This window comes from Zalophus californianus, chromosome 7, assembly GCF_009762305.2.
Source record: "Zalophus californianus isolate mZalCal1 chromosome 7, mZalCal1.pri.v2, whole genome shotgun sequence".
Classification (NCBI taxonomy): domain Eukaryota; kingdom Metazoa; phylum Chordata; class Mammalia; order Carnivora; family Otariidae; genus Zalophus; species Zalophus californianus.
Window position 1 is genome coordinate 45,760,425 of NC_045601.1, and position 25,032 is coordinate 45,785,456.

Genomic DNA, 25,032 nt, shown 5'->3' on the forward strand with positions numbered 1-25,032 from the left:
CCTGAGCCTGAGAAGCCACTCAGCGCGACATCCTCGCTCGATGGGTCTAGACTGAAAGGTGGCCATGCGTACCGAGGCGGGACGCTGTCGCTGCAGGCGGGACGAAGTGGCTGCGGGCGGGACGCGGGGCGCCTCCGCGAACTTCGTCGCTTCCGGCTTCCGGTTTGCGACCCTGTGGCCTCGGCGGGGCTCACCGACGCGCTGCTTCTGTCGGCTAATGGTGGGGTCCAGGTGATTTCTACACTTGTCGAGTCTCCTAGTTCCTTGGCATCCCGGGGGAGTTGGGCGAGAGGCCGACCAGGGTAGACTCTAGTGGGCAGAGAAGCAGAAGCTCTGCTGGTGCGACGCGCGGGTCGGCCTAGTTGCTAAATAGCCAGTTGCAGGGAATCGGGGAAGAAATTGACTGGAAGTCCAGAGATCTGAGTTCTAGATCCCTGGGCTTCCTTACTGATTTTGTAAACTGAACGCGGCCGGACATAGTTCTAAGTGTGTGATTTATTTCTGTGAGTTGATAAAGGGGGGTGTAGATTTCATTTAACAGTTTTGGTAAGCAATGTAAAAATAAGTATCAGTACTCCGGAAAATGTTCAGAATTTTTGATTTGGGAGAATAAAATTGAGGAGGTAATACTTAAAATATACGCATCTGTTGTCTCCAAGTTCATCGCAGCAGTTAAAATTTTCAGAGACCCATAATGGCACAAGCTAAGAAAATCGCTAAATGAGCATGGTACTTTTAAGAGAAGACTATTAACGAGCTATTTATATTTTATGTTTATAGTAAAGGAACATGGATATGATAAGTCAAAAAGGAACATGGGGAAATGTAAGAAAATACTCGCAACATATACTTCACGTTCTTTTGTATTTTCTTTCGTTTTCTCTAGTAAAGCTGATTTCACTTGTGTAGTGGAGGTAACACTTTTTAAATAAGTTCCCCAATGATAAAGGCTCTGAAGTTTTCTCTTTTTTTTTAAATTTTTTTTAAAGGCAATTCAATGGAGGAATGATATTTTTTTTAAAGATTTTATTTATTTATTTGACAGAGACAGTGAGAGCAGGAACACGAACGGGGAGTGGGAGAGGGAGAAGCAGGCTTCCCGTAGAGCAGGGAGCCCAATGCAGGGCTCGATGTGGGGCTCGATCCCAGGACTCTGGGATCATGACCTGAGCCACCCAGATGCCCCTGAAGTTTTCTCTTGTTAAAATGATGATGTACTATGGACCAGAAAGCCTCTTGATCTTCTATTGGGAAGTACTACTTATTAGCAGAGGAATAGTTAAACACATTCAGGTACACTTTGGTACTGATTCTGGGTCTTAAAGGTTGATTTGGGTCATTCTTTTAAACTTTGAGGGAAAAATTGGGAACTCTACGGACAGTGGTGAGAATCAAATAAAATACATGAAGTAACTTTGCAAATATAAGGTGCTTATTTTTCTGGATATCCTGAGTTCACAGCAATGGTTTGTTGGGACGAGCTGGACAGAAGAGTCAGTGCGAAGGTCCTAAGGTGAGAGTCCACTTGGTATTTTGGAAGCCAGTGTGGCTAATGCACAGTGAACTGGGGGATGAGAAGGAATTTGCAGATCCTGTAGGATCGGGATTTGATGTGGGTTGTAAGAAAGAGAAGTCAAAAATGGTTTTTGGCTAGAACAATAGGAAAGATGAAGTTCTAGTAACCAAATGACAGGTAATGAAGACGGAATGAGTTTGACAGAAGAAGTTGATAACACCTTTAAATAATGGATCAAAGAAGAAGGTAAAATTTTTAAACTTTTCCTAACTGATAATAAAAACAACCTATCAGAATAGATGAGACACAGCAAGACAACAAATTTAAGGTTTATATTTAGAAAAAGATTAATGTTGGTTGCAAGTTTTAATTTAATAAATGAAGTGCTCCTTTATTTGTTTTACTATTAACGGAATTTTTGGTAAAATAACCTTTTCAAGCCTGTTACATATATTCACTATAAAGCCTTCATATTTCAGAATGCTCATGTGGTGGTTTTGTTCTGTTACTTAATACTGCAGATACCTCCCTAAGAGAGTTCCAGTGCTAATGTAATCAAGAGAACACCCCCAAATCTTCATCACATCTACATGGACATCATTAAGAATTTTTTAGTTGATCTCTAATTTGATTTTGACAATGACAAAGACCCTTCACAGACACAGGAAGGCCCTTTACTCCCTTTCTGAATTGTTATGAGGCAAATTGGCTTTATTTTAGTGTTTTGTTTTTAATTTATAAAGATGTTAGAGGACAGGAGTGTTTCAAGCTCTGCAGGTAGGCAAATGGTGTAGGGAGAACATCACAGGATCTGAGGCCACATGTGAGAAGCCCAGCTTTAGCTATTTATAAGCTAAATAAGCTTATAAGATCATTCAGAGAACATGAAATGATGTATATAAAAGCACATTGCAAATTAAAAAGTAGGATATTAGTGTTACTCATAATTTTGAATGTATATAATATCTTCTGAAGCACTTCTGCTCTCTGTTACTGTTCTCCATTCATCTTCATTACTAAAGAATAACGTCCCTAAGATAGTTGTCTTACTCATTTGTTTTCGCCTAAGTTTCTTTGCAAGTAATGCAAACTCCCAGTTGCTATTTCCTAATATCAGTTTTTAAAAACTGTTCTGGTGTTTATTTTTACTTGTCTGTGCCTATGAATTTTCTAAGCAATCTCACTACTCTCAGATGCACAGAATTTCAGATTCCCTATTTAAAGGTTAATCTTAATTCTCTTAGTTCATGTAGCTAATGTTTCATTTACTCAAGTGTCCCAAAACTCATCACTAGTCACAAATACAAATAGTCATATGAAATTCTAATTTTGTATACTCTGGAGAGTTCCCTTGAAGGGTAGTGATCTCAGTATCACTTCTAGCCTAACTGACCTCCCTGCTTCCGCCCTCATTTACAATCTGCTCTGACTCAACATAGCAGTCAGAGTGATCCTGCTACAATATAAATCAGGTCATGTCGCTCTACTCAACCAACCGCCCCTCTCAAATTAAAGGCCCATCTGGCTCCGCAAGCCTCACCTGCACATCTTGTTACCTCTCTGACCTTATCTCCTACTGCTCTGCCACCTATTCTCTGCTCCTGCCACAATAACACAGTTCCTCCAGCATGCGATGCAGGTACTCTTCCTGAAGTCTGCGCTTGCTTTCCCTCTGCTTGGCATGCTCTTCCTCCCATACCTACATGGCTTACTCACTCACCTCCTTCAAGTCTTTCCTCAAATGTAACTTTCTCGATGAGGCTACCCCGATTACCCTGCTTAAAATTACAGCTACTCTTCTCAGTATGCCCTATCCACTTTACCTAATTTTATTTTTCTCATGGCATGTTAAAATTGTACTAGAGTTATTTATTAATATTACTCCCCCCTTTCTCTCTCTCTCTCACACACACACACACGCACACACACCTTTGATTTGGATTTGAAAGGTACTAGATAGAGAAGGAGGAGAGAAAATAAAGGAGAAGAAATACAGAAGAAGATAGGGCTAGTGAAATACAATATAAATTACTTAAAATGTAGAAGGAAAATGAACTTGAGAGTTAAATAACACTTAAGTCAAATCATTTTTTGGCTTCTTGTGAGAAAATAAAGTGAAGGGTTGAGTCAGGGATGCCCCTAATGGTGTGTAGCTTCCTGGACAAACATGTTTTGTGGGGTGCCTGTCTATATAAGCAATTTTATTAAAAGATGTATTTTAAAAATTCATGGGCCAAGTAAGATATGGTGATTTACTGATGAAGATTTAAAATAGAGACACGTATGCATTTGTTTATTGTTTAATCAGTGAGCATGAAGATTCTCTGTAGTGTCCATGCACCATCTCTTCATGTTCTTTATCATTAAAAATGCACTGTTCCTGTCTAGCTGCCTGTCTCCCACCATGGGAAAAAAAAAAAAAAAGTAGCAGTGCTGTTACTACTCAGAATGCCATGACTCTTTGTAACTTCTACTGAAATACAGTTCTTGCTTCTGCAGTATCCTAATGCCATTAAGGTAATGTTGGTCATATCATTCTCATTAAGTTCCATCATCCATCATGTTGCTCCTGAATCCTGGCTTCCAGTGATTTTCTCAAAGAATGTGCTCTCTTGTTGATGTCCACAAATGCAAGTCTTAACCAAAGTATGCTGGAAAATGTGAGTGATCATTTGTTTTCTAGTCAGGCTAAACTTACTACATATCTTCCAACCATGTCTTGATTTCTTCAGGCCAGGATCACCGCATCCCTAAAATGGGATCTCTTTCAGTGTCAGCGGCACCCTACCTTCCAGGTGGGTGAATCCAGTCCAGCAGTTGCATTCGCCAGCAAGGAATACGCTTGACTAGTCCGGGAGAGCGCAAAGTCACCATGTGATCAGGGGCTGGGGAGGACAGCGATCTGAAGGGCCAGTTGTAAGCCACAGAGGACTTGACGCGCCACCCCAATGGTCTACCTGATCGGAGGTAGTGCGCTGGTACCCACCCTGGGTGCCAGAGGTGCAGCACATTGAGTAAGGGACCCGCCACCACCCCGCGTTGGGTGCTGTAGACATAGTCGGGGAATACCCCAGGCTCGCCACACTCCAGGAAGGAAAGACCTGGGTCCATGCGGTGAGGTCCGGCTCCGAGAGCCCCACGCGAGTGGGTTCCAGAAAATTTCCAAGAAGGAACTCAAAGTGCCCGGCACCCTGATGGCAAGTAGTAGTGAATTGCATACCGAATTTTACTATTCTCGCTCCACCACTTGGATGGTTTTGTCTTTCGCTTTATCATCCCCACAAAATACAGACCTTTCTCTGGTCTGATAGGACCTCATAGGATCTATAAAATCATTATTGGAGTAAAGATGCTTATTTTGTAGGCAGCTTTCTCAAAGTCAAGCTACCTCAAAGTGAAAGAATGGTAAGCATAAACTAATAAGCTGATTTTTCTTGATCTATAAGATTTACGTAATCAAAAAGCACCACATAGGTCCAGATTAGCTTTATTTTTTCCCTTTTAGCATTTGTTTTCTCATATTTCAGATGCTGGCTATGTCCACGTTGTGAAACAATTTACGTATATAGTTCTGTTGATGTCACTCAGTAGCAACTAGAGAAGAAAAATATGTTGAAATGTTTTTTATTTGTAGTTTAGACTGAAACATCTATTGATACCTAAAAAATATATATCCAGCTGTTCTTTCTGCACTTTAGAATACCTTCAATTAGAACGCATTATATTATATATATTTATAAAATATTCTATTATAGATTATTTACCAGGAGCAAATTTTGCCTGGGGCAGAGCATCAGTGCATATAGAATCATAGGATGCTAGTGCTAGAAATTACCTTGAAGAGACCCTAACCCAGGACATGTCATTCATGACCAGTTTGTGGGTTCATAAATTTCCTGAAATGTGTTGGTATGTGTATTAGTTTCATACTGCCCCTGAAACAAATTACCAGAAGCTTAGTGACTTTACACAGTGCAAATTTATTATGGTTCGGTAACTATAAGAACAGTATATATTTCTGACTGTTCTGACACCAGTTACACAGGTCTCACTAGGCTAAAGTCAAGGTATTATCAGGGTTGTGTTCCTTCTGGAGGCTCTAGGGGAAAAATCCATTTACTTGTGTTTTGCAACCTCTAGAGGCTGTCTGCCTTCCCTTGGCTTATGACAAAGCCAGCAATGGCTAATTTCTCAGGTGTCACTCTGATGCTCCTTGACACTCCTTTTGGGTTCCTACTTTGCCTTCTCTCTGACTGTGATTCCTCCTATGCCCCTCTTATAAGGAACCTTATGATTGCATTGGCCCCCCCCCCCAGGATAATCTGAGATAATATCCCCATTTCAAAATCTTTACTCTGATCACATCTGCAATGTCTCTTTTTCTATGTAAAGCATAGAGTAAGGTCCACAAATTCCAGGATTACAACATCAACATCTTTGGGGAGGCCCCTATTTAGTCTACCACAGTGTGTAAACTCTGAGGCATATGAGTGTATCTCCGTGTGCATGCAGTTTTTATAGATAATTCTTCAAAATAGTTCGCCCCATAATGGCTTTTCAGAGAGATCTGACTTGATATAGTTTAATCACTTCCACAATTTGGCACCCTCTCCTATCTCATGAAAGGGAACATTAAAGTCCCAGAGAGACTGACTTACACAAAACCATATGAATGATGAGAGATGTTTCCCTGACCTCCATTTTTGACCCTTTGTAACTATCACCTACCAGAAACGAATCAGCAGATTATAGCGGTGTCCTGCCCATTCCCTGCATAGAAAGAATCCCTGAGTCTCCTGGGAAGCTTACAGTGAGTCTGCGGCTAACAGAATCGGTGCCACTGGCTGTAGGGCAGCTCAGATCCAGAGTGATGCCCCAGTGAGAGTGCACATCTCACGTTGTTAAGCACAGTGCCTTGAAGCTGAGCCCTTCTATCTGCAGGGACAGTGGAGGTGGAAAGAGGGACTCAGATGTGATAGAGCACCTTATTGTCAGAGCTCAGGGTGTTTTAGTTATTCAGTGTCAGACGTAGGAGTAGAATCCTCCTGACACCTGCAAGGCCCTGGAAGGTTGATAAGCTGTCTGCTATTGCTATATTCCAGCACAGTGCTAATGAGTGCAGGATCAGAAGTCAGACTACTCGGGCCAGATTCGAGCTCTATCATTACAATCTGTGTCCTTTGGCAAATTGCTGGACTTCTCTGTATCTCAGTTGCTTCATCAGTAAAATGGGGGAACTTATTTTATTGGGGTAAGATAGGTTTGGATTCTAATTATGAATGGTTCCATGGTTCACCAGTTATCTCATAATATGTCAGTGAGAAAGCATTTCATATGTGTAGAACTTTACATACACAAAATTGCTTCACATTCTCTCTGTTATTTAGGCCATTTCAGCAAGTCATATCAGAATATATGATTCTGTTTACCAGTTTGTTGCAAAGAGCAAATGGGATAAATTTGGTAAAGTAGCTGGCATGCAGTAAACACCACATACCATTTTTACTATTAACCACTATTACAGATGGGTGCAGATACTTACTTTGGCCACAGAGAGGCAGCAGAGGAAACAACACTTGAAATCCATTTCTGTCTAAGGTCTGGTGTACTGAGATTGAAGAAGTTTAATTGTACCTGGTGGTTAGTTCAGAAAAATAATTCAGTTTGGGAATGGTATAATTTCCCTCTCTGGAAACACCATTCATTGCTCTTTGGTTCACTAGTCCCATTTATAGATGTGTGCCCCAGAGGTAAAGGAGCTTGTTGTGTAGCTATATAGCTGAGGACAGCCTGCCGTTATCTGTTCTTTAGTGACCAGGGCTAAATTTTGGTAGATTTATTTAGAAGCTAACATTATAATGCTATACTTAATATTTTGAGGTAGCAAATAACTACCTAGTCTTGCATTTGGAAGGCCTTTGGTTGTGATATTTCAAAGGTTTAAGGTTAATGTGATTTTCGTTTGTGCTAAACAAAATGCAGAAAGCACTTTGGAAATTCACATTGTTGTTTCTTACTACAATCCTGCATTTGAATTTTTTTAATGGAATTGGAGATTGAGAACAGAGAAAGGAGACAAAGAAGATAAATGTAATAATGATTCTGCAATTCAGCTTTTGGAAACATAAAGAAAGCTGAGTAAAACACATTTAAACATTGAGATTGTATTTGTCTTCTAGAAAGGAGGCAGCTAAGATTGTGGTGGAGGGATGGGGGAGCTGACAAAGTCGAAGTTAAGAAAGGAGCAAGTCTATATATGCCAAGCCACAGCATTTGATGTAGTAGCCAAAAACATTTGGTAACAAAATATAAGGTAGTATTAGCATATAATTTATTTTAATTATATGTCTTAAAATTACATAAATCCATTAGCATAAGGGGGGGAAGTACAGTATTCCTAATGGAAAAGCCTTGTCTAACTGGCTGTGGAACAAAAGAATATTCTGGGCAAACACACATACACACAAACACACACATACGCAGACACACAAATGGGAATTTGATTTATTTAATTGGAAATGGATAGTATACAATGAAATATCAGGGATGTGAACTACCCTTCAAATGTTCACACAGTTGCTATAAAGCCCTTTGAGGCCATGTAGAGAAGACAAAGAATACTTTAATCCTTTGCTAGAAAGCTGTAGTGGAAGATCATGATTATGTGATTTAGAATATAAACTGTGTATGTCATACTCTGAAGGAGTTTGATGTAGAAAGGGCTTCCAGAATCTAGTAAAAAGAAAGTTTTCTGGTGTTAATGTATATAAACAACTATTTTCTTTCTGATGGTGTAATGCTTTAAGTTTATATACTCTTTGATCCTTCTGTTAACTGAAAATCTTATGGAGAGTGTTTACTGTGGTATAATCCCCAAAAACTAATAAAATAATTCTGAGCATGGTGTAAAGTGTTGATTTAACTATTCTGTCCCAATACAATTTTAGTATATGTGCTGCCGAAGTGAGCACTATTCTGTCCCAATACAGAGGAGTTTCAAAAATTCCCAGATAAACAGAGTGATAGAATTTTAGTGCTGGAGGAGACTGTGGAGAACAAAGTGGACATAACCTTCCATATTTACATAGCTCATTTACATCAGAACCAAAGGAGGACCCTAGTTACCTTCCACAACTTCTGTTATTTTTTAAAGATCGCTCTTGTAATATGTCAGTCTTGGGTATGGATACAGGTGACAAAATGGAATAGCTTTCCTTGGCCACTTAAAAAAGTTCAGTACATTAACATTCTTTTGAAAGTGGAATGCCAGCAAATGTCTTTAGAAGAAGAATTGAACTCAGTGATCTTTTCCTTCTAATGGAGACAACCTGGGCCTACTACTATTCCAGAAAATTGTATACATATGGACCTGTATACATTTGAACATGAACATCAAAATCTTATCAGATTTAAAGGGAACCTCAAGAATACATTTGCTTCAGTTCCTTGCCCTACAACAGGTAAGGTATCATTATCTACATCTTATAGATGAAACAGTTGAGTCTCAGAGAGACTAACTGACCTACCCACTAAGTAATGGTGAGGGAGAGACAGGTCTGTTGTAGCAAAGTACTACACTATGCATCTCTTAACGGATTTTTTTTTTTAATGATCTTCAAATTCATTTTCTATTTGTTTCCATTAAATTTGTGGAACCCATAATTTCACACAGAATAAACTCTTTCTTCCACAATTGTGTAAAAGTAGATTAGTAAGTAATTGACTGCATTTTAGTTACTCAAGTTCTCTGGTCTCCTTGAAAGTGAATCTTGAAGGTCAGCATGACAATTGGCAGTTGGTCCATTACCCAGTAAGCAGCCATGGTTTTGGTTTAAAAAATAAGCAAAATCCCTCATTTTGCTGATTTTGGCCAATGAACCAATTGCTTAAGTGAATGTGACATCAGGCACAAGACACTACATATATCAGAAATAATCAGGATGAATTAGAGAACTGTCAAATATTAGAGGTGTAAAGTCACAGAGAAGAGTCAGGCAGGTCTCCCCTTTTGGAGTTTTACGTAATGGGTATACAAATACAGATGTCAGTCTCAGTTCCCCCAATGGATTTTGAGTGCAAGGGTGCAAATTGATCATGAAAAGGCACAGTGTCTCTGTAGTAGAGCACAGAAGGGAAGCTTTCTAGAATGAACTTTATATGTTATGGCTATAAAAATGCTCCTAGGGTGGAGGGGCTACAAATAACATTTATGATACTAATGATGGTAAAATAATGCATCATCCCCTGGTTATGGCAGAATGACTCAAGACCTTGCATGGGCTTCTCCCTTACATGTTACCAGTTTAGAAAGGGCTTTTTATTCTAGTTCCCAAAAGCTCAGATATTTAGGATCAAAAGAAGGGACAGAAGCAAGTGAAAAGTTCCTGGATATTATAAAGAGGTAGAAATAAAGAAAACCAGGAATTAGAGACGGGGGAATAGTGATGGGAGACATGGAACACAAAGAGAAAGGGAGAAAGTAATGTGTGTTGGCACGTATTTTAGGAAAGGCACTGTGCTGAACACTTTGCTTATATTATCACCTTTAATCCTCACAACAGCTCTATGAAATAACCATTATGTGCAGATAACAAGATGGTGCTCAAAAATATTAGTTTTCACACAGATAACTGAGTAACGGAAGCAAGGTTCCCATTCTGATATGACTTCAAAATCCATATTGTTTTAATTAAACCAATATAGGCATTACCTGACCACCAAGGAAATTTCAAAAACAGAGATTGGCACAATGATCAGATAAACCGCTTTTGGAAATGGCATCTTGAATGGACTTATTTAAACAAATAACAGAAGAGACAGAAAAAGATGAAGATATTACATTGAAACTCCATCATCATAAAAATAAAGTATCTGTTAAGCAACCTGAAATGTGAGAGGTGCTACAAGCAAGGTTTTAATTCAATACCTTCGAATTTGCTTTCCTCATTAGTCTCATCCACCCTGCCTCTAAGGAAGCTATAGTGACCTTGCAAGTCCTCACCCATGCAGAGAAGACTGGGTGCTGAAATATCTCTCCAGTCCTGACACGAAGGAATACGGATGTGTCTGACATCTTCCTCTCCAGGAATGAAGCCAAAGAGTTTCTTTATGCGCTGCATGATGAGGAGCCGTGAATGCTGCTCGGCAGCTTGTTCAAAGAGCTCCCTCTCGTTGTGGAGGTGGTTGGCCCAGTAGTAGTGCTGCAGAGAGGTGAGGGGAGAGCAGCACCTCGCCACGCAGCGGGAGACCAGGGCAGCGATGGCTGCCAAGGTGATCACAATCCAGCCCAGCATCTTGACAAAATTATTTAAAAGAAAAGCAGAAAACGTCAATATAGTGAATATCAAAGGAACAGACACAGTAAGAGGGATTCCTATGAAACTGAGAAGTAAACTGTGGGAAAAAAAAGTAAACTGGGGGTAAGAAATTCGTTTTTCTGGGGAGACTGGGTGGTTCAGTTGGCTAAGCGTCTGCCTTCGGCTCAGGTCATGATCCCAGGGTCCTGGGATCGAGCCCCGCATCGGGCTCCCTGTGCAGCCGGAAGCCTGCTTCTCCCTCTCCCACTCCCTCTGCTTGTGTTCCCTGTCTTGCTGTGTCTCTCTCTGTCAAATAAAGTCTTTCAAAAAAAGAAATGTGTTTTTCTAGTCTTGGAAATAATAGCAAGGTGCTGACCACTTGATATGGATATAGGCATGATGGAGGGAATAAGCCCAAGCATTTCAGTTTGGTTTGGGGGCTACAAAGGGTATTAACCAGTTAACTTGGAGTGGATTCGGAGTCCTGTTCTTGAAGTGGCGGATGCTACAACCCACCGGTTACTCTTGTGTAGGGTACCTAAACTATATTCTTTGGTTTTAGATCAACTTTCCTCCCCAAGCCTTAGGTACAGGTCAAGCATCTTTTGGGTGCTTAATAACTATTTGATAATCATGGTGATGAAAATGATGATATGATAGATAATAATGGTAGCTTCTTAAATGCCTTCTTAATAATGTGCTAACAGGTATTCATTGATATTTCTTCCCGAGTTGCTCTTTCCTTTTATTTTTTGTGACCAAAGAAGACCCTTATGTCCCTAAATGGAAAGCACCTTATTATTTTCCTTTTCATTTCCCTCCTCCCTCAAATAGTTATTTGCTACCAGTTTTATGATTCATTTTTGAAATATGCTTTGAAAGGGAAATTAGCTATATTTTACTTGCAATTATTTAGTGCCCTCTTTGAAAGACTGACATAAATGGTTGTTTTCTAGTCTTAGAACTCTTCTTCTTTTAATTACTCTTTTTTCAATAGTTAGTGATTATTACTTAAAGTGAGAGAGGCAACTTCCACACATATAAGGAAGCCAGCCATCAGCAGCCACAGTCCGGGAGGTGAAGGTCTCTCCCACAGCTTGTGATTCACCAGCAGGCCTGGAATTACCAGTGTGAGCACAACAGGACAGATGCACTCAATGGAGGCTGAAACCTACAAAGTGACACCGCAATTTAATTTAAGAGAGGCCAGCACGGTGGAGGAAAGGCCATCTGAGATGCCCATTAATTCATCAGCCATCATTTACTGAGTCCCAGTTTGACCTCCTGCCATGTTCTATACATGGTGGTTGGTTATGGGGACTTAGATGGGAATAATTTAAGATACATTCACTCAACACCGTCTTTAAGCCTAAAGAGGGAAACAAAATAGCAAGCCAAGAAATATGGTAAAATGTGATCGTTTTTTTATATCAATAAGCACAATGGGAGAGAAACGAACTCACTTAAGAAAGAGGCGTATCAGGGAGTACTTCCCAGAGGAGATGATCTTCAGTTAAATATTAAAGAGTAGCTCGCCAGATGCAAGAAACTGAGGAGAGTTCCGATAAGAGAAGAAGAAAAATAAGAGCATGAAGATTTGGGAGAACCTCAAGAAGCTTGTACTCACAGGGCCATAGGAGTCATGTAGAAAAGTGGTCAGGAGCCGGACACTGAAGGACCTCGTAAGCCGTGAGAAGAATTTGGATTTGGGATTGGGCTGGTAGAAAATTATCAAAGAACTTTATATGGGAATGGCGGGGGGAGGGTGCTCATCATTCAATTTGCATTTAGAAAGATAATTTTGGCATGGCTGTGGAAGGTTGATTGAAATTGGGTAAAACAAATGTCAGGAAGCTATTTTAGAATGAGGTATGGGCGGAGAAAGGGTTTGAACTTAATATGATCTTGTGGACAACTCAGAAAAAGCAAACAGAAAGTGTATATTCTTCAAATGAGATTGAAGTTCAAGGTGGTTGTGAAAGTCAGCCTGGTGAAATGGAAAGAGTGTGACTTTTGAATATCTCAATCAGCCATTTATTACCTCTGTGAACTTATAAGAGTTACATAAACTCTTTGAGCTTTGCTCTCCTCATCTGTAAAATGGGGTTGATTATACCTCTCTCTTAAAGAGCAAGGATTAGAATTAAATGTGAAATATTTATACAGTAAGTGATAAACAATTTTTTAAGATTTTATTTATTTATTTGACAGAGAGAGACACAGTGAGAGAGGGAACACAAGCAGGGGGAGTGGGAGAGAGAGAAGCAGGCTTCCCACTGAGCAGGGAGCCCGATGTGGGGCTCAATCCCAGGACCCTGGGATCATGACCTGAGCCAAAGGCAGACGCTTAATGACAGAGCCACCTAGGCGCCCCTGATAAACATCTTAATAAATATTAGTTTTGTGGTCGCTGATCCAAAAACATCCACTGGCTGATGGCACTCTGAACCATAAAACTGTCTTTTCACAGAAGTCTGTGTACGCATTAAATAAGACATTTTATTTTCACTTTAAGAAAATTTTACCAGTGTGTGTATCATCTTAGGTTTTTTTTGAGCAAGAACATTTTGAAAGTTAAAATTGCCCCATTGATTATTTTTCACCTATCTTCACATAACTCCTGCCTGAGCTTTAGGGCTAGTGTAAAAGGTTGAGACAGAGCCTACCTTAATGAGATTTCTAACTTTGCTTGAATCGGGCCGTATGCAACACTTGAGTATACTGTGTGTTGATAGTAATTTTTTTTTCAACAAAAGAGCACTAGCACTTCTAAGTTTAATAGCTAAAAAGTGATGGGTCAAAAAAATGGGCATGCCTGTGCGATAAATAGTTTTTAAAATAATGTATTTTATTGTATTTCAGTGGTTTGCAACTGTGCTTTTTACCCCAAATCCCTCGGAGAAAGTGATGAATGTCAATGATTCTTTCTGTATTGACAAAATGCACTTTTCCACTTCTTAAATTTAACCTGTAAGTGCAGTAGATACAGCCTTTTCCCTGCCTCATCTCACCCCTTACATAAACTTGTCTAAGGATATTAAATTTAGAGCCATCCCTGGAAATTACTTTAATCATAATTAAGCTTCCTCTAATTTTAGATAAAATTTTAATAAAAAAGAATGAAATATTTCAGAATATGCAAGATGGAATGAAGTAATACACTGTGGCAATAATAATTTTTATAACAATATCTAAATTTTGTTTTTAATATGGATTGTGGACACGATGCTGAGCTCTTTAGATGTATTAGCTCATTTATTACTCACCCCAACCTTATGTGGTAGATCCTATTAATATCTCCGTTTTACGGCAGAGAAAAGTGAAGCATGGATAAGTTCTATAACTTGCTCAAGGTTTTGCAGGTTAATAAATGGCAAAGCAAGATTCAAACACAGGTCTGCTGACTCCGAAGCCCAACATCCTAACCGTATCTATATAGCCGCTCAGTGGAAATCACTCTGATGAATGACATCAAGTTTGTGTTCTATATTCAGATAATATGAGAAGCAGTAGGAATGTGAAATGTTTCCAATGGCTGCCATTAAGATGGGATAGCATAACAAGAAAAAAAAATCAGGAACTTACTTGTGACTGGTATCTGTGCAGAAGACCTACTTCATCTCTTACCAGGATCATGTCGGATGGAACCGATTTGCCACATGGAAACCCAGCTAGGACCTCTTTCCATTTGCTGGTGCTGATGTTGTGAAACACTGGGTCATGGTCCACAGATGCGAATTCACTTGCCGCACATTCATAGTAGGTGCCTGTCAGCAGGGTTACGGCCAGCCATGTTAATGGGGCAACGAGTGCCCTCCCGGTGATGCTGAAGAACCGAAGACAAGCGAGCTTGCGCTCCAGGGGGCTGATTCTCCTCTGTGGAGGGCCACAGCGGCAGCAGTATTCACTGGTCATGGTCCACATCTGGCTTCTCAGAGCATAGCCGGCAACCAGAAGGATCAAGGCTGGAATGACTAGAAAAGCAGAACCGTAGTAGAAATTTTTTCCAGCCTGACAGGGACATCTGAATGTGAAAGAAGAGCAAAGCTGTTGCCCACCAATGGTCGAAGCAGCAATTAAAGAATTGATAAATGTTCCACTTCTCTGCAGGGAAGACATGATATTGTTGAGAGTCGGGCTCATCGTTGGGAAGCTCGGACACAAATGGCCCTTTCTGATCATTAGACTCCACCAGCTGTAACCATTTTATGGGACCTTACTGGTTTAACTGGCTGGGTCAAGCAACCCAACATCCTCATATGTTTAAAGGATTCTAGCATCTTTCCTTGTGTACTTTGTGAAGTATTACCTGAGCTAATAAATGCACTTCAGATTCCAGCTGGAAGAAGCTAGAGGAGAGATTCATCTGGTACAGGTGATAGGAGAAACAGCTGCCGCGCATCTTCCCACTGAAAAGAGAATGGCCTGCTTGCAAAGCAAAACTGCTGTCATCTTTCCATATGCTGCTTTGTGTGACATGACACCAACAAATAGAGCACTGGGAGCAAAACGGAGAACGTTCTTAACCCTATGCTAGACCAGGATTTAGGTACCATAAAATTATGACATAAGGCATAACAGAAATTATGAAATAATACAGCAATCCAAACTTTAGGGCTGTCTGGAACATCCATAAACTAAGAGTTCTGCCAGAAGATCCCAAAAGCTTTCCCCAAAAGAAGAACAAGACTTGGGTACCCCCTAAAGCCAAATCACAACAAAAACATTCCAACTTTGCATAAAAATGCCCTTGTATTGACAGAATGTGATAAAATAACATGTTGCTTTGTAAGTTAAGTTACGAATTTGTTTATATGCTATCTTTTTGTTACATGAAAATGTGATCCTTAGGTATTGGTAAAATTATATATCTATAAAAAGGAAATGATCAAATATGTAAGGTGTTTTCTATAATCAGAAAATATTTATTATATGACTTCTATATAAAAGGCACTGGACTAGGCTTGGTTGGGCTAATAAAAAGTGAATAAGATATAAATTTCTCTTCTCAAACTCTCAACTGGGTATGGTTAAATACATAATTAGTAAATTGAAACATAATGCTGAGGAATTCACCCAAAATACAGTATAAAGTATTACAGTATAAAATATTTTAAAAACCAATTCAAGGAAATAGAAGACAGATTAAGCAACTCCATAATAGCAGTTCCAGAGGAGGAAAAAAAAAAGAAGGGATAGGCAGAGAAACAATATTTGAAGAGAAGTAACTCAGAATTTGGCAGAATCAAAGAAAATTCTCACATCAGAAGAGTGTTAGATGTTCTGAGCAGTGTAAATAAAGATAAATCCACATATAAACACACCATAGTAAAACTGCAGAGTGTGAAACATGAAGAAGAAATGTTATTAAAAGCTACCAGAAAGAAGAGACCCATAAGCCACAAAAGAATGACCTTAGACCGAGGAGAGAGTTTTCATTAGCAACACTAGAGACCAGAGGCAATATCTTCAGAACGCTTAGTACCAGATACAATATCACTCAAGGCAGAACAAAGTAAAGATAACGAATGTTAATTTTAAAAAGAGATACATAAAGGCTAGGGGAATTTACCACTCACAGGGTCTCATAAAGAGCATTATTAAAGGATATATTTCAATAAGGAGAAAAATGAACTCTAAGGAAAGACATAAGACAAAAAATAATGATACAAATATGATATTTTTAAGTTATTTTCTTTACTTATTAGCTGTAGAATTACTTTTTTACTTTAAGGGATAGAACTAAGGTAATACATGGTTATAATAAGCTATCACTGTGCAAATGGCTAAAATTAAGAAGACTGACCATACCAAATATTGGTGAAGCTTGCAGAGTAACTGGAACTCTCCCTCTCTCTCTCTTTTTTTTTTTTAAGATTTATTTATTTTAGGGCACCTGGGTGGCTCAGTCAGTTAAGTGTCTGCCCTCGGTTCAGGTCATGATCTCAGAGTCCTGGGATGGAGCCTGCTTCTCCCTCTCCGTCTGCCCACCTGCCTGCTTGTGTTCTCTCTGTTGCTCTCTCTCTCCCAAATAAATAAATAAAATCTTTTTTAAAAGATTTTATTTATTTTAGAGAGAGAGAGTGTGTCAGGGAGGGGCGGAGGAAGGAGAGAGAAAATCTCAAGCAGACTCCATGCTGAGCATGGAGCCCAACTTGGGGCTTGATCTCAACACCCTGAGATCATGATCTGCGCCAAAATCAAGAGTCAGATGCTTAACCAGCTGAGCCACCTAGGCGCTCCCAGAGTAACTGGAACTCTTATACACTGATGGTGGGAATATAAAATGGAATAACCACTTTGGAAAATTGTCAGTTTCTTTAAAAGTTAACTATGTACCCATTATATAATACAGTCATTTACCTCCTAATTACTCGCTCAAGAGAAATGAAAGCATAAGTCCACATGAAAACTCGTACTTGAATATCCACAGTAGTTTTTTTTTTTCACAGTAGTTTTGTAATACCTACAAACCGGAAACAATACAAACGTCCATCAACAGGTGAGTAGATCAACAAATTGTTGTATATCCATATGATGAATACTACTCGGCAAGATAAAAGGAATAAACTATTGATATATACCATAAGAAGAATGAATTCAAAAGAATATACTGAATTAAAGAATTTAAGCAAAGGAGCACATGATGTATGACTCCATCTAAAATTCCAAAAGATACAAATTAATTGATACTGACAGAAAATAAACCAGTGCTTGCCTAAGGAGTGGAGGAGGAGAAATAAGAGAGTGATTACCAAGGGGCATGAGAACACTTTCAAGGGTTGTATCATTTTGTACCGACAGGATTTTAATTTATGGAGGTGACTGAGTGATGACACGGAGATGTCAAAGCCGTTGAGAGGAGATTTCTTACTTTCATTTACCAAGAGAAGAGGGCATGCCAGACCATGCGGGGAAGCACCAGGTTTGGTCAGGAGGCAGAAAGGAAGACAGGAGACCCTATGCCAGAGGTTTTATTGGGATTTTCGTGGTAAAGGCAAAGTAAGGCAGGGGAAACAGCTTAGGATTGGCTAGTTTAAAAAGTTCTGGTGGGCTTTGGGACATAAGGGTTGTCACTGCTGGTCTAGTACCTACATGGTCCTGGGTTGATCTAGAGCAGGGGAAACATTGGCTTGATGTATGAGAGACAGATAAGAAGGTGGTTCCGGGTATGGGCTCTGGATCGCATGGGAGGTACAAACTGCTTTGGCTGTTATTATGGTCCTGCAATTAATGGATGCCAACTCGAAAAAGAATCTAAGATAACACAGTTAAAACAGTGGTAATGGAAATGTTAATTATATTGATTAATTTGATGGCTTCGGGGATGTATACACAAGCCCAAACTCATCAAACTGTAAATCAATTCATATTTCATTAAAGCAGTAAAATTTTAAGTATGATTATTAAATAATTGAAATTTGGTGTATAGATCATTCAAAAGCAGGAAAGAAAAGGGGAATATTAACCGGAAAAGAAATTGTAAGCAAAGGGAAAATGATGGTAAAAAGAAAACACAAAATAATGGTAAAAATGAGACCAAACACACCAATAATCACACACACACACACACACACACACACACACACACAATTTTAAATACCTAACAATTACCGTGTGCTTACAACATGCCAGGCACTGTTCTAAGAACTATGATGAGGTACTAATAGTATCCTCAACTTGTTTACAGATGAGAAAACTGAGGCGTGAAGAGAGTGAGGAAATTGCACAGGGTCATGCAGAGATGATGGAAAAATCAGGATTAGGGACCCGGTGGTCTGGTACACACATTTCACCACCGCACCAAAGCAGGAGTAAACTTACCTCCAGAGTGATTAAAAAGCAGAGTCATATTGCTTACAAGGGACACCTAAAACTAGACCACACACAAAGCTTGAAAAATAAAGGTATTGGAACATATTTAACTGGGAATAATAAAATAACATAAGGCAAAACTGAAATAAAGGCAAAAAGTGTCGAAAGGGCTGATTTGGAACACTCCGTCATAATAAAAGGAACAATCCATTATGAAGATACAACAGTTGTCAACTTGTATGTCTGTGACTGAATAACTTTAAAATACATAAAGCGAAAGCTGATCAAGGTGTAAGAAGACTTCTTATAATCAGAGATTTTAACCATATCTTTATCAGAATTGATTAAGTTAACATTAAGATCTAAAGGATGTGAACAACAAGCAAGATTTATCTAAGGTATATGTAGTATTCCATCACAGTATTTCCATTCCATTTCATTAGTAATGTCCAATAACAAAGAAACAGATTAATAAACCACAGAAAGAGAATGCTATAGACTAGGGGTGGACCATATAGGGCTCATAGACTAAACTGGCTCACTGCCTGTTTTCTATGGCTTGTGAGCTAAGAATGGTTTTTACATCTTAACACAGTTGGGGAAAAAAAATTGTTCAGTATCTTATAACATGTGAAATTACATGAAACTCAAATCTCCATGTTTACAAATAAAGTTTTATTGGCACATGGGCACACCTCTTCCTGAATTGTCTATGGCTGCTTTCCCACCACAATAGCAGAGTTGAGGGGTTGTGACAGAGTCCATATGTCCATAAAACTTAAACTATCTACTCTCTGGCCCTTTACAGAAGAAGTCTGCTGACCTCAGCTATAGAGGCTGTGAAAATAAACTAGCTAGAGCGACAGCTGTAGATATGGATAAATCTTAACCAATGACTGGGAAGGAAAAACGCAAGCTGTAGGATATGCACAGTATGACAAATTAGGTAAAATTTTGAAACAAAATGATATTACATATTCTTTGTGGTTACCAACATATGTAGAATTTAAAAACATGAATAGGAATGATAAATATCAAGTTCTGTGTAGCAGTAATAGGAACTCTACTCTGTAGAGTAGAATTCAGGAGGGTGCTGGCTATTTCAACTGTTTGTACTGTGTCATTGCTTACAACAGAGCCTGAAGTATATCTAGCAGCTCGTTCAGTAGAGCTTGGAACTAAGAACCACATCTTCCTTATGTTTGTAATTTTCTATTTTAAAAAAGTCCATTTCATGGAACATACGGGAAGTGAGGAAGCAGAGAAGGAAAATGTAGTCCACTCTTTCAGGGAACAATGCAGGAAAGGATGGAGCATTCAGTGATGAGAAATCACTGTTGAGGCATCAATGTCCTGCCATAAGGGAGTTTGTTGATGACAAATTCTTAAGTTTTTATTGTTGTTCACAGTCAAAAGTACTAATGACTTCCTCGGGGGTACCTGTGTGTAACTTGTCCGTGATTGTGAAGGATTACAACTATGACTGATCAATTTCCTTTGGGCCTTTGTAACCAAATGGTCTTTATGCTAAAGAGAGCTTGCTGTCAGCTGTCTCTCCAACATATAAAATGTCTATTCATCAGTGAAGACCCAGCAGCTCATTCACTGAGGACGTGCTGACACACCGACAGGGAGATCAGATCTGACAGCTAGAGCAGTTCTGGGGGGTGGGGGTGCTGAGTATATCATCACTCATTTTACATAAAGAAGTTTGGTTAAAATAAACACGAAAAGCAGCCTTAAATAGCAAAAGAAGTTGCAAAAAGATAAGAAGCTCCCGATGCAGATGTGATGGCCATGCCTGATAGTTCGTGGGGGATCTCAGATGATGATAACACGCTGACGAATCGGTGCTGCCCTCTGTTAGCACCTCCCTGGTCTCTACCCAGCTACCCAGGTACCTCCCAGGCGACCACTCTCAGGGAGTGACCCAGTTCATCATTTCCTTGCACTGGTTGCTTTGCAGTGCGCTATGATGACACTGAGGATCGCATCATTCTCCCAACCCCAGCTCCAAAATCTGGCCTAGGCTACCAAAAGAACCCTTAATAAAAGAGCAAAAACTTCTCTGCATTATTTTGCAATGATTCCTCTTCCTAGTTTGCTGCCAGAACAGATATTCTCTATCAGCTCTCTGTTTGAAACATACCCTCCCTCTGTACTTTCTTCTATTTAGGTGAAGAAAGTGGAGAAAAGAAAGAGCCTGGGGCACAGCAGGCTTCCTTGGATCCCAAGAGCTGCTGAAGGCTGATGGGTTTCACAGTCTGAACATCAGCAAGCCGGTGTCCCAGCGCCCTGGCAGCAGCTGCGTCTGTGCAGGTTGTGCTCCTGAGAGGGGACGCCACGCAGGGATTCCTTCCTTAAGCCCCGTGCTCCTGGACGAAGGGGCAGGAGAGTGGGGGAGGCTGTCAGCCCAGCAGAGGAGCTGCCTCCTAAGGTACCTGTGATGTCCTGAATCCTCATGGTGGCCCTGATGTCTCCATAGCACAGCCATTGCGGTTTAGTGAAATTGATTCCAGTATCACCACTCCCCACCCGCCAAGCACACAGGCCTTTTCTCTGTTTTTCTCAGAACCCAACATCACCCCCACACTAGGCTCAGCAACGGGCTCTCACCATACCTTAGTAGCTATTGGGAGTCTACCTCTGAAATATCTTGCTCTAACACGGATTGTGTACAATAGAAAAAAATGTTTGATTTGGAGTCAGCAACTTGAGCCAAAATCCCTCTTTGTTGCCGACTATCCAGCAACTTTGAACAAATTTCTTAACGTGACTTTTAGATTCTCATCCTAGAAAATGGTAATGATTACAGTACTATTTCACAGATGGTAGTTGAATTAAAATGAGATAAAGTGAAAACCATACTGTAAATTGTAAACTTTACGGAAATATAAGGTGTTGTTAATCCACCAGTGAAAAGCAGCCCCCCCACACACACCACCCCCCAGCCAAACTGACTTTTCCTGGGAATAGAGTCATGGAACACAGGCACTAATAGGAATACCCTAATATTGTAGAACCCCATTCGATATACTCATCTATGAGAAAAATCTACAGTAATTGGTGTTTCTATAGTGCATTATAACGTGTTTTATAGCACACATTATTTCTTTGATACTCACAATTATTCTGTGAGGTGGGTATTATTATTGCCAGTTTGCAAATGTGGAAACTGAGCCATAGAGCAATAAAATGGCTTGTCCAAAGTCACACAGCCAGTAAATGGTAGAACTGCAGCTCAGCCCGAGACTTCCAAATTCTCCTAGGCTCTTTCAACTACACCACACTCTTTCAAAGTAGTGAGTAGTCTGTCACTTTATAGCAAGAATTTTCTAGAACACACAGAGCTAATTGACTCAGATGGTAAGAAGTAGGAAATGACTTTCTTAAATTGAGTCTTAGGCTTCTATTTCTGGAAGAGTTTTGATCCTCCACACCCTGCAAGTTGTCAAGATGGGGGAGTTTCTTGTGTTAACCTTAAAGATCTGTACTTCTACATAAATAAAGAGAGGTTTCAATAGCTAACATCTCAGGGACTATCAAAAGAAAGCTAAGGGCTTGCTTTCTCTGCCAGAATCCTTATACATTATTAAACTGTAGAACACCCATTTTGAGCAACAGTTTTATGGAAAAAATACCAACACCTCAAATCCATCATTCCTTAAAACTGCTGCTTATGAAAACAAAAGTATCAGATATATTTGAATTCTGTAATCATGCAAGATGGGGGTCTGTGATACCCATTAGAGTTGTTGATTAGGTTTGAACCCAAGATGTAGTACCTACAGATTGCTGATCCTGTCTCAAATTCACACAACAATCAATACAAAGACCGAATAATGCTAACATTTAGATCTATCTTGGATTGTGAAGGTTTCTGTTTGTGATTTTTAGAACAATGCCTTGGCATGAGAGCAAAACACCACTCTTATACTCCCTTGGGCTGAAGAATTTTCAGTAGCTGGTGCTTCTGATCGGACTTCCCACTATCAGCTTTTATGCCTCTAGGTTACAACTTGTACTCACAAGTGAAGCAGTATTTGATCGGTGGCAAGGTACGTGCTCGTAAGCCCGTCCTGCTCATGATTGTTTTCCTCTTCAGCTCAGCAAAGAGCAGCAAGAGAGTGCAGAAGTGGCACTCTTGTCTCCAAGGAAGAAGGAACGTGCAAAAACAGGACGACAGAGATGGATACACCTCTAAAATAAAAGCCGACGAAAAGAAATCGAAGATCGCATTCTTCATCTCTCAAGCACCATGTCTCGCCCTGCACACAGAAAACCAGAATACCATAAAATCGTAAGATCTCTTTATAAACATATTCTCAAAGAGGCCTTTCTTCTACTTCAAAGAAAATGTTTTCTTGAGTGATTTCTGGTTTATTTCAAAAGGTGACACTATCCGTAGACTTTTTTTCAGTGGAGCAAGGAAGTGTTTAGTGGAGTGGATCATAAATCACACCTCTGGGAATAGTACAATGATTTCTAACACACTGTAACAGAATAATTGAGTCTTTATACAGGTTTTAGGGTTTTCTTTTGTGACTAATTAGATCTATAACGTGTCAAATTTATCTCTTGTGCCTGACAGAAAATATGGAAAGATAAAGCAATTCTTTGTATTTCATACTTCATGAACTAGGAAATGAAATGTATATAAAATATATATAAAATAGTGATTATGTGTTAAATTAATGGGAACAGATCAGCAAAAAACTCAGCATTAAAAGATTGCCTTTAGAGATGTATTTCCTTGTCTTAAATGTAAGTATCTATTATTATAATTTGGTATGTGCTATTATCCTTTCTATATACTCCAAGCTCAGAGTTATTTTCAAAACTTAATTACTTGTATATTAGCTTTGGATAAAGCTTCTTCTTTAATCCTCTCATTAGAAGTTACAGATGTGAAAATTTACTGTTATGTTTAAAGCTCTTTTAATTATTTCAGGAAACTGATAAGCACTGAAGAAAATTAAGTAATTTCAGTTATGGGAACTTGGAATTGTATGATTAACTGTCACACCCTAGTTGGGAATGCCTCCAGATGGCCCCTCTGGCATTCTGGGATCTTGATTTATTTTATGTGGGGTTCTGAAATACTAAAAGATATTGCAGAGTGCACCTAAATCACTTCATTTACGTGTCAGTTAAAACACACTTTTATCCTAATGTATCCAAAGTCTCAAATAACTAATGGTGTTCTGTTTTTCATATGTGAAAATGACTGTTTTTATTGTTTTATAAATTGTGAAGATAAATTTTATGTTGACATTTTCTGTGACCGGTAGTATGGATTTGAGACCTACTGGACACTTTGCTCAAGGTACAGCCTTTTACGAGGACACAAAATGGAAAAACTGGCCCTCATGTGTATTGAACTTGAAACTTAGCTACAAGTAAACTGTAGGTAGTATTCACCCATCAGAATAAGAGAGAAAGAGGAAGAAGAAAATGCCATGATTTCAGTTTGGTCATATTATAAATGGGCACAATGCTGAGGCTCCGGCATGTAAGTAGGGTATAATTTCATTTCCTTTTATCTCTTTTTCAAATTCTTCTGCTTTTGTTGCTAGTGGCAATAACTACATTATTCTTTCTGTCTCTCTCCTTCAACCGTTGCTTATTTTTATGTTGTGCTCTTACCACATAGCAGTAATGTATCTTCTGTGGTGGCTCCGTATATGTTGAGAAGATATTCCATGTACAATTTACAGACATTTCTTAGAGTGTATGCTTAGGTTTTTGAGTTAAATGAGAACAGAATTAAAATTGAATATATTGTGACCCTTTAGTGATTTAACAATATTTTTGTTAAAATCACTTGCTTTATATTTCTTGTTTCCTAGTAGAAATATTAACATACTTTTTATTTTCTATACCTGACTCATAGAGATTAGTCCTTAACGTAATGTCAATTAGTGTATCTAATGTATATTCTACACCCACTTACGACATTTTGATTTATAGTTCTAACATAAATGATGTCCACATATGGACATAATTTTGTAACTATAATTATTTAGATTCTGTCCATTTGAAACTTATTTAGTTATAACAAATATTCTATCTACTTAAACATATTTGTCATAGTATAAACCCATGTATAGGGAGGTGGACTCTGGTGGTAGTGGGTAAATTTAGGAAGTATTTTGATCAAAATTATATAACATTTACAGAAGTTACTTTGTTGAATAGTTTTATTGATTTGTTTAACCATTTCTGCCTGTGCCTTAAAAAAAAAAAAAGAATACATCTTATCAGGTCAAATGTTACCCTCCATGTTAGGTTACCCAAGATACCTGGGTCTAGAGGTAAAAACACCTCTTCTAACCTGGAATCCACATTTAGCTTTTCATGTAAATACAAGATTATGCAAGAAGTAAGATTATTTTCCACAGTGGT

The 25,032-nt window shown here is 39.1% G+C and overlaps 2 protein-coding genes across 7 annotated transcripts in view; one reads left to right on the forward strand and one right to left on the reverse strand.

Annotated features, from left to right (window-relative positions):
- Window positions 1-95: 95 nt before the first annotated feature.
- CALHM4 (calcium homeostasis modulator family member 4) lies at window positions 96-22,762 on the reverse strand. Of its 4 annotated transcripts, XR_003521340.2 has the most exons (6): window positions 22,657-22,762; window positions 15,122-15,221; window positions 14,398-14,916; window positions 10,518-10,809; window positions 7,059-7,150; window positions 96-5,110 (listed from the first exon to the last, which is right to left on the reverse strand). XR_003521340.2 is itself a non-coding variant. In XM_027601517.2 (5 exons), the coding sequence occupies exons 2-5, from the start codon at window positions 15,212-15,214 to the stop codon at window positions 7,110-7,112; spliced, it is 945 nt and encodes a 314-aa protein (XP_027457318.1). In that variant the 5' UTR covers window positions 15,215-15,221; window positions 22,657-22,762; the 3' UTR covers window positions 96-7,109. The 4 variants fall into 4 exon arrangements, 3 of the variants coding, with proteins under 3 accessions (XP_027457318.1, XP_027457317.1, XP_027457319.1); XM_027601517.2 differs by having other exon boundaries at window positions 96-7,150; XM_027601516.1 differs by lacking the exons at window positions 96-5,110; window positions 7,059-7,150 and having other exon boundaries at window positions 9,960-10,809.
- Window positions 22,763-22,788: 26 nt separating this feature from the next.
- Window positions 22,789-25,032, forward strand: part of TRAPPC3L (trafficking protein particle complex 3 like) — a 39,429-nt gene continuing 37,185 nt past the window's right edge. For 2 of the 3 annotated variants that reach the window (XM_027601523.1, XM_027601525.1), the window contains exon 1: window positions 22,789-22,927. In XM_027601523.1, the coding sequence (XP_027457324.1) occupies window positions 22,886-22,927 (42 nt within the window). In that variant the 5' untranslated portion in view covers window positions 22,789-22,885. Of the gene's footprint in view, window positions 22,928-23,918; window positions 24,140-25,032 lie in introns of all 3 variants that reach the window. The other variant, XM_027601524.1, reaches the window with a different exon arrangement.

Excerpts from the sequence above, each read along its gene's own strand:
- CALHM4 (XM_027601516.1), bottom strand. The coding sequence starts at position 15,214 with ATGCGCGGCAGCTGTTTCTCCTATCACCTGTACCAGATGAATCTCTCC. Across the intron at positions 14,917-15,121 it reads AAGTGCATTTATTAGCTCAG|AGAAGTGGAACATTTATCAA; the intron begins GTAATACTTCAC and ends TCTTCCCTGCAG. Across the intron at positions 10,810-14,397 it reads TGCACAGATACCAGTCACAA|ATGCTGGGCTGGATTGTGAT; the intron begins GTAAGTTCCTGA and ends AATTTTGTCAAG.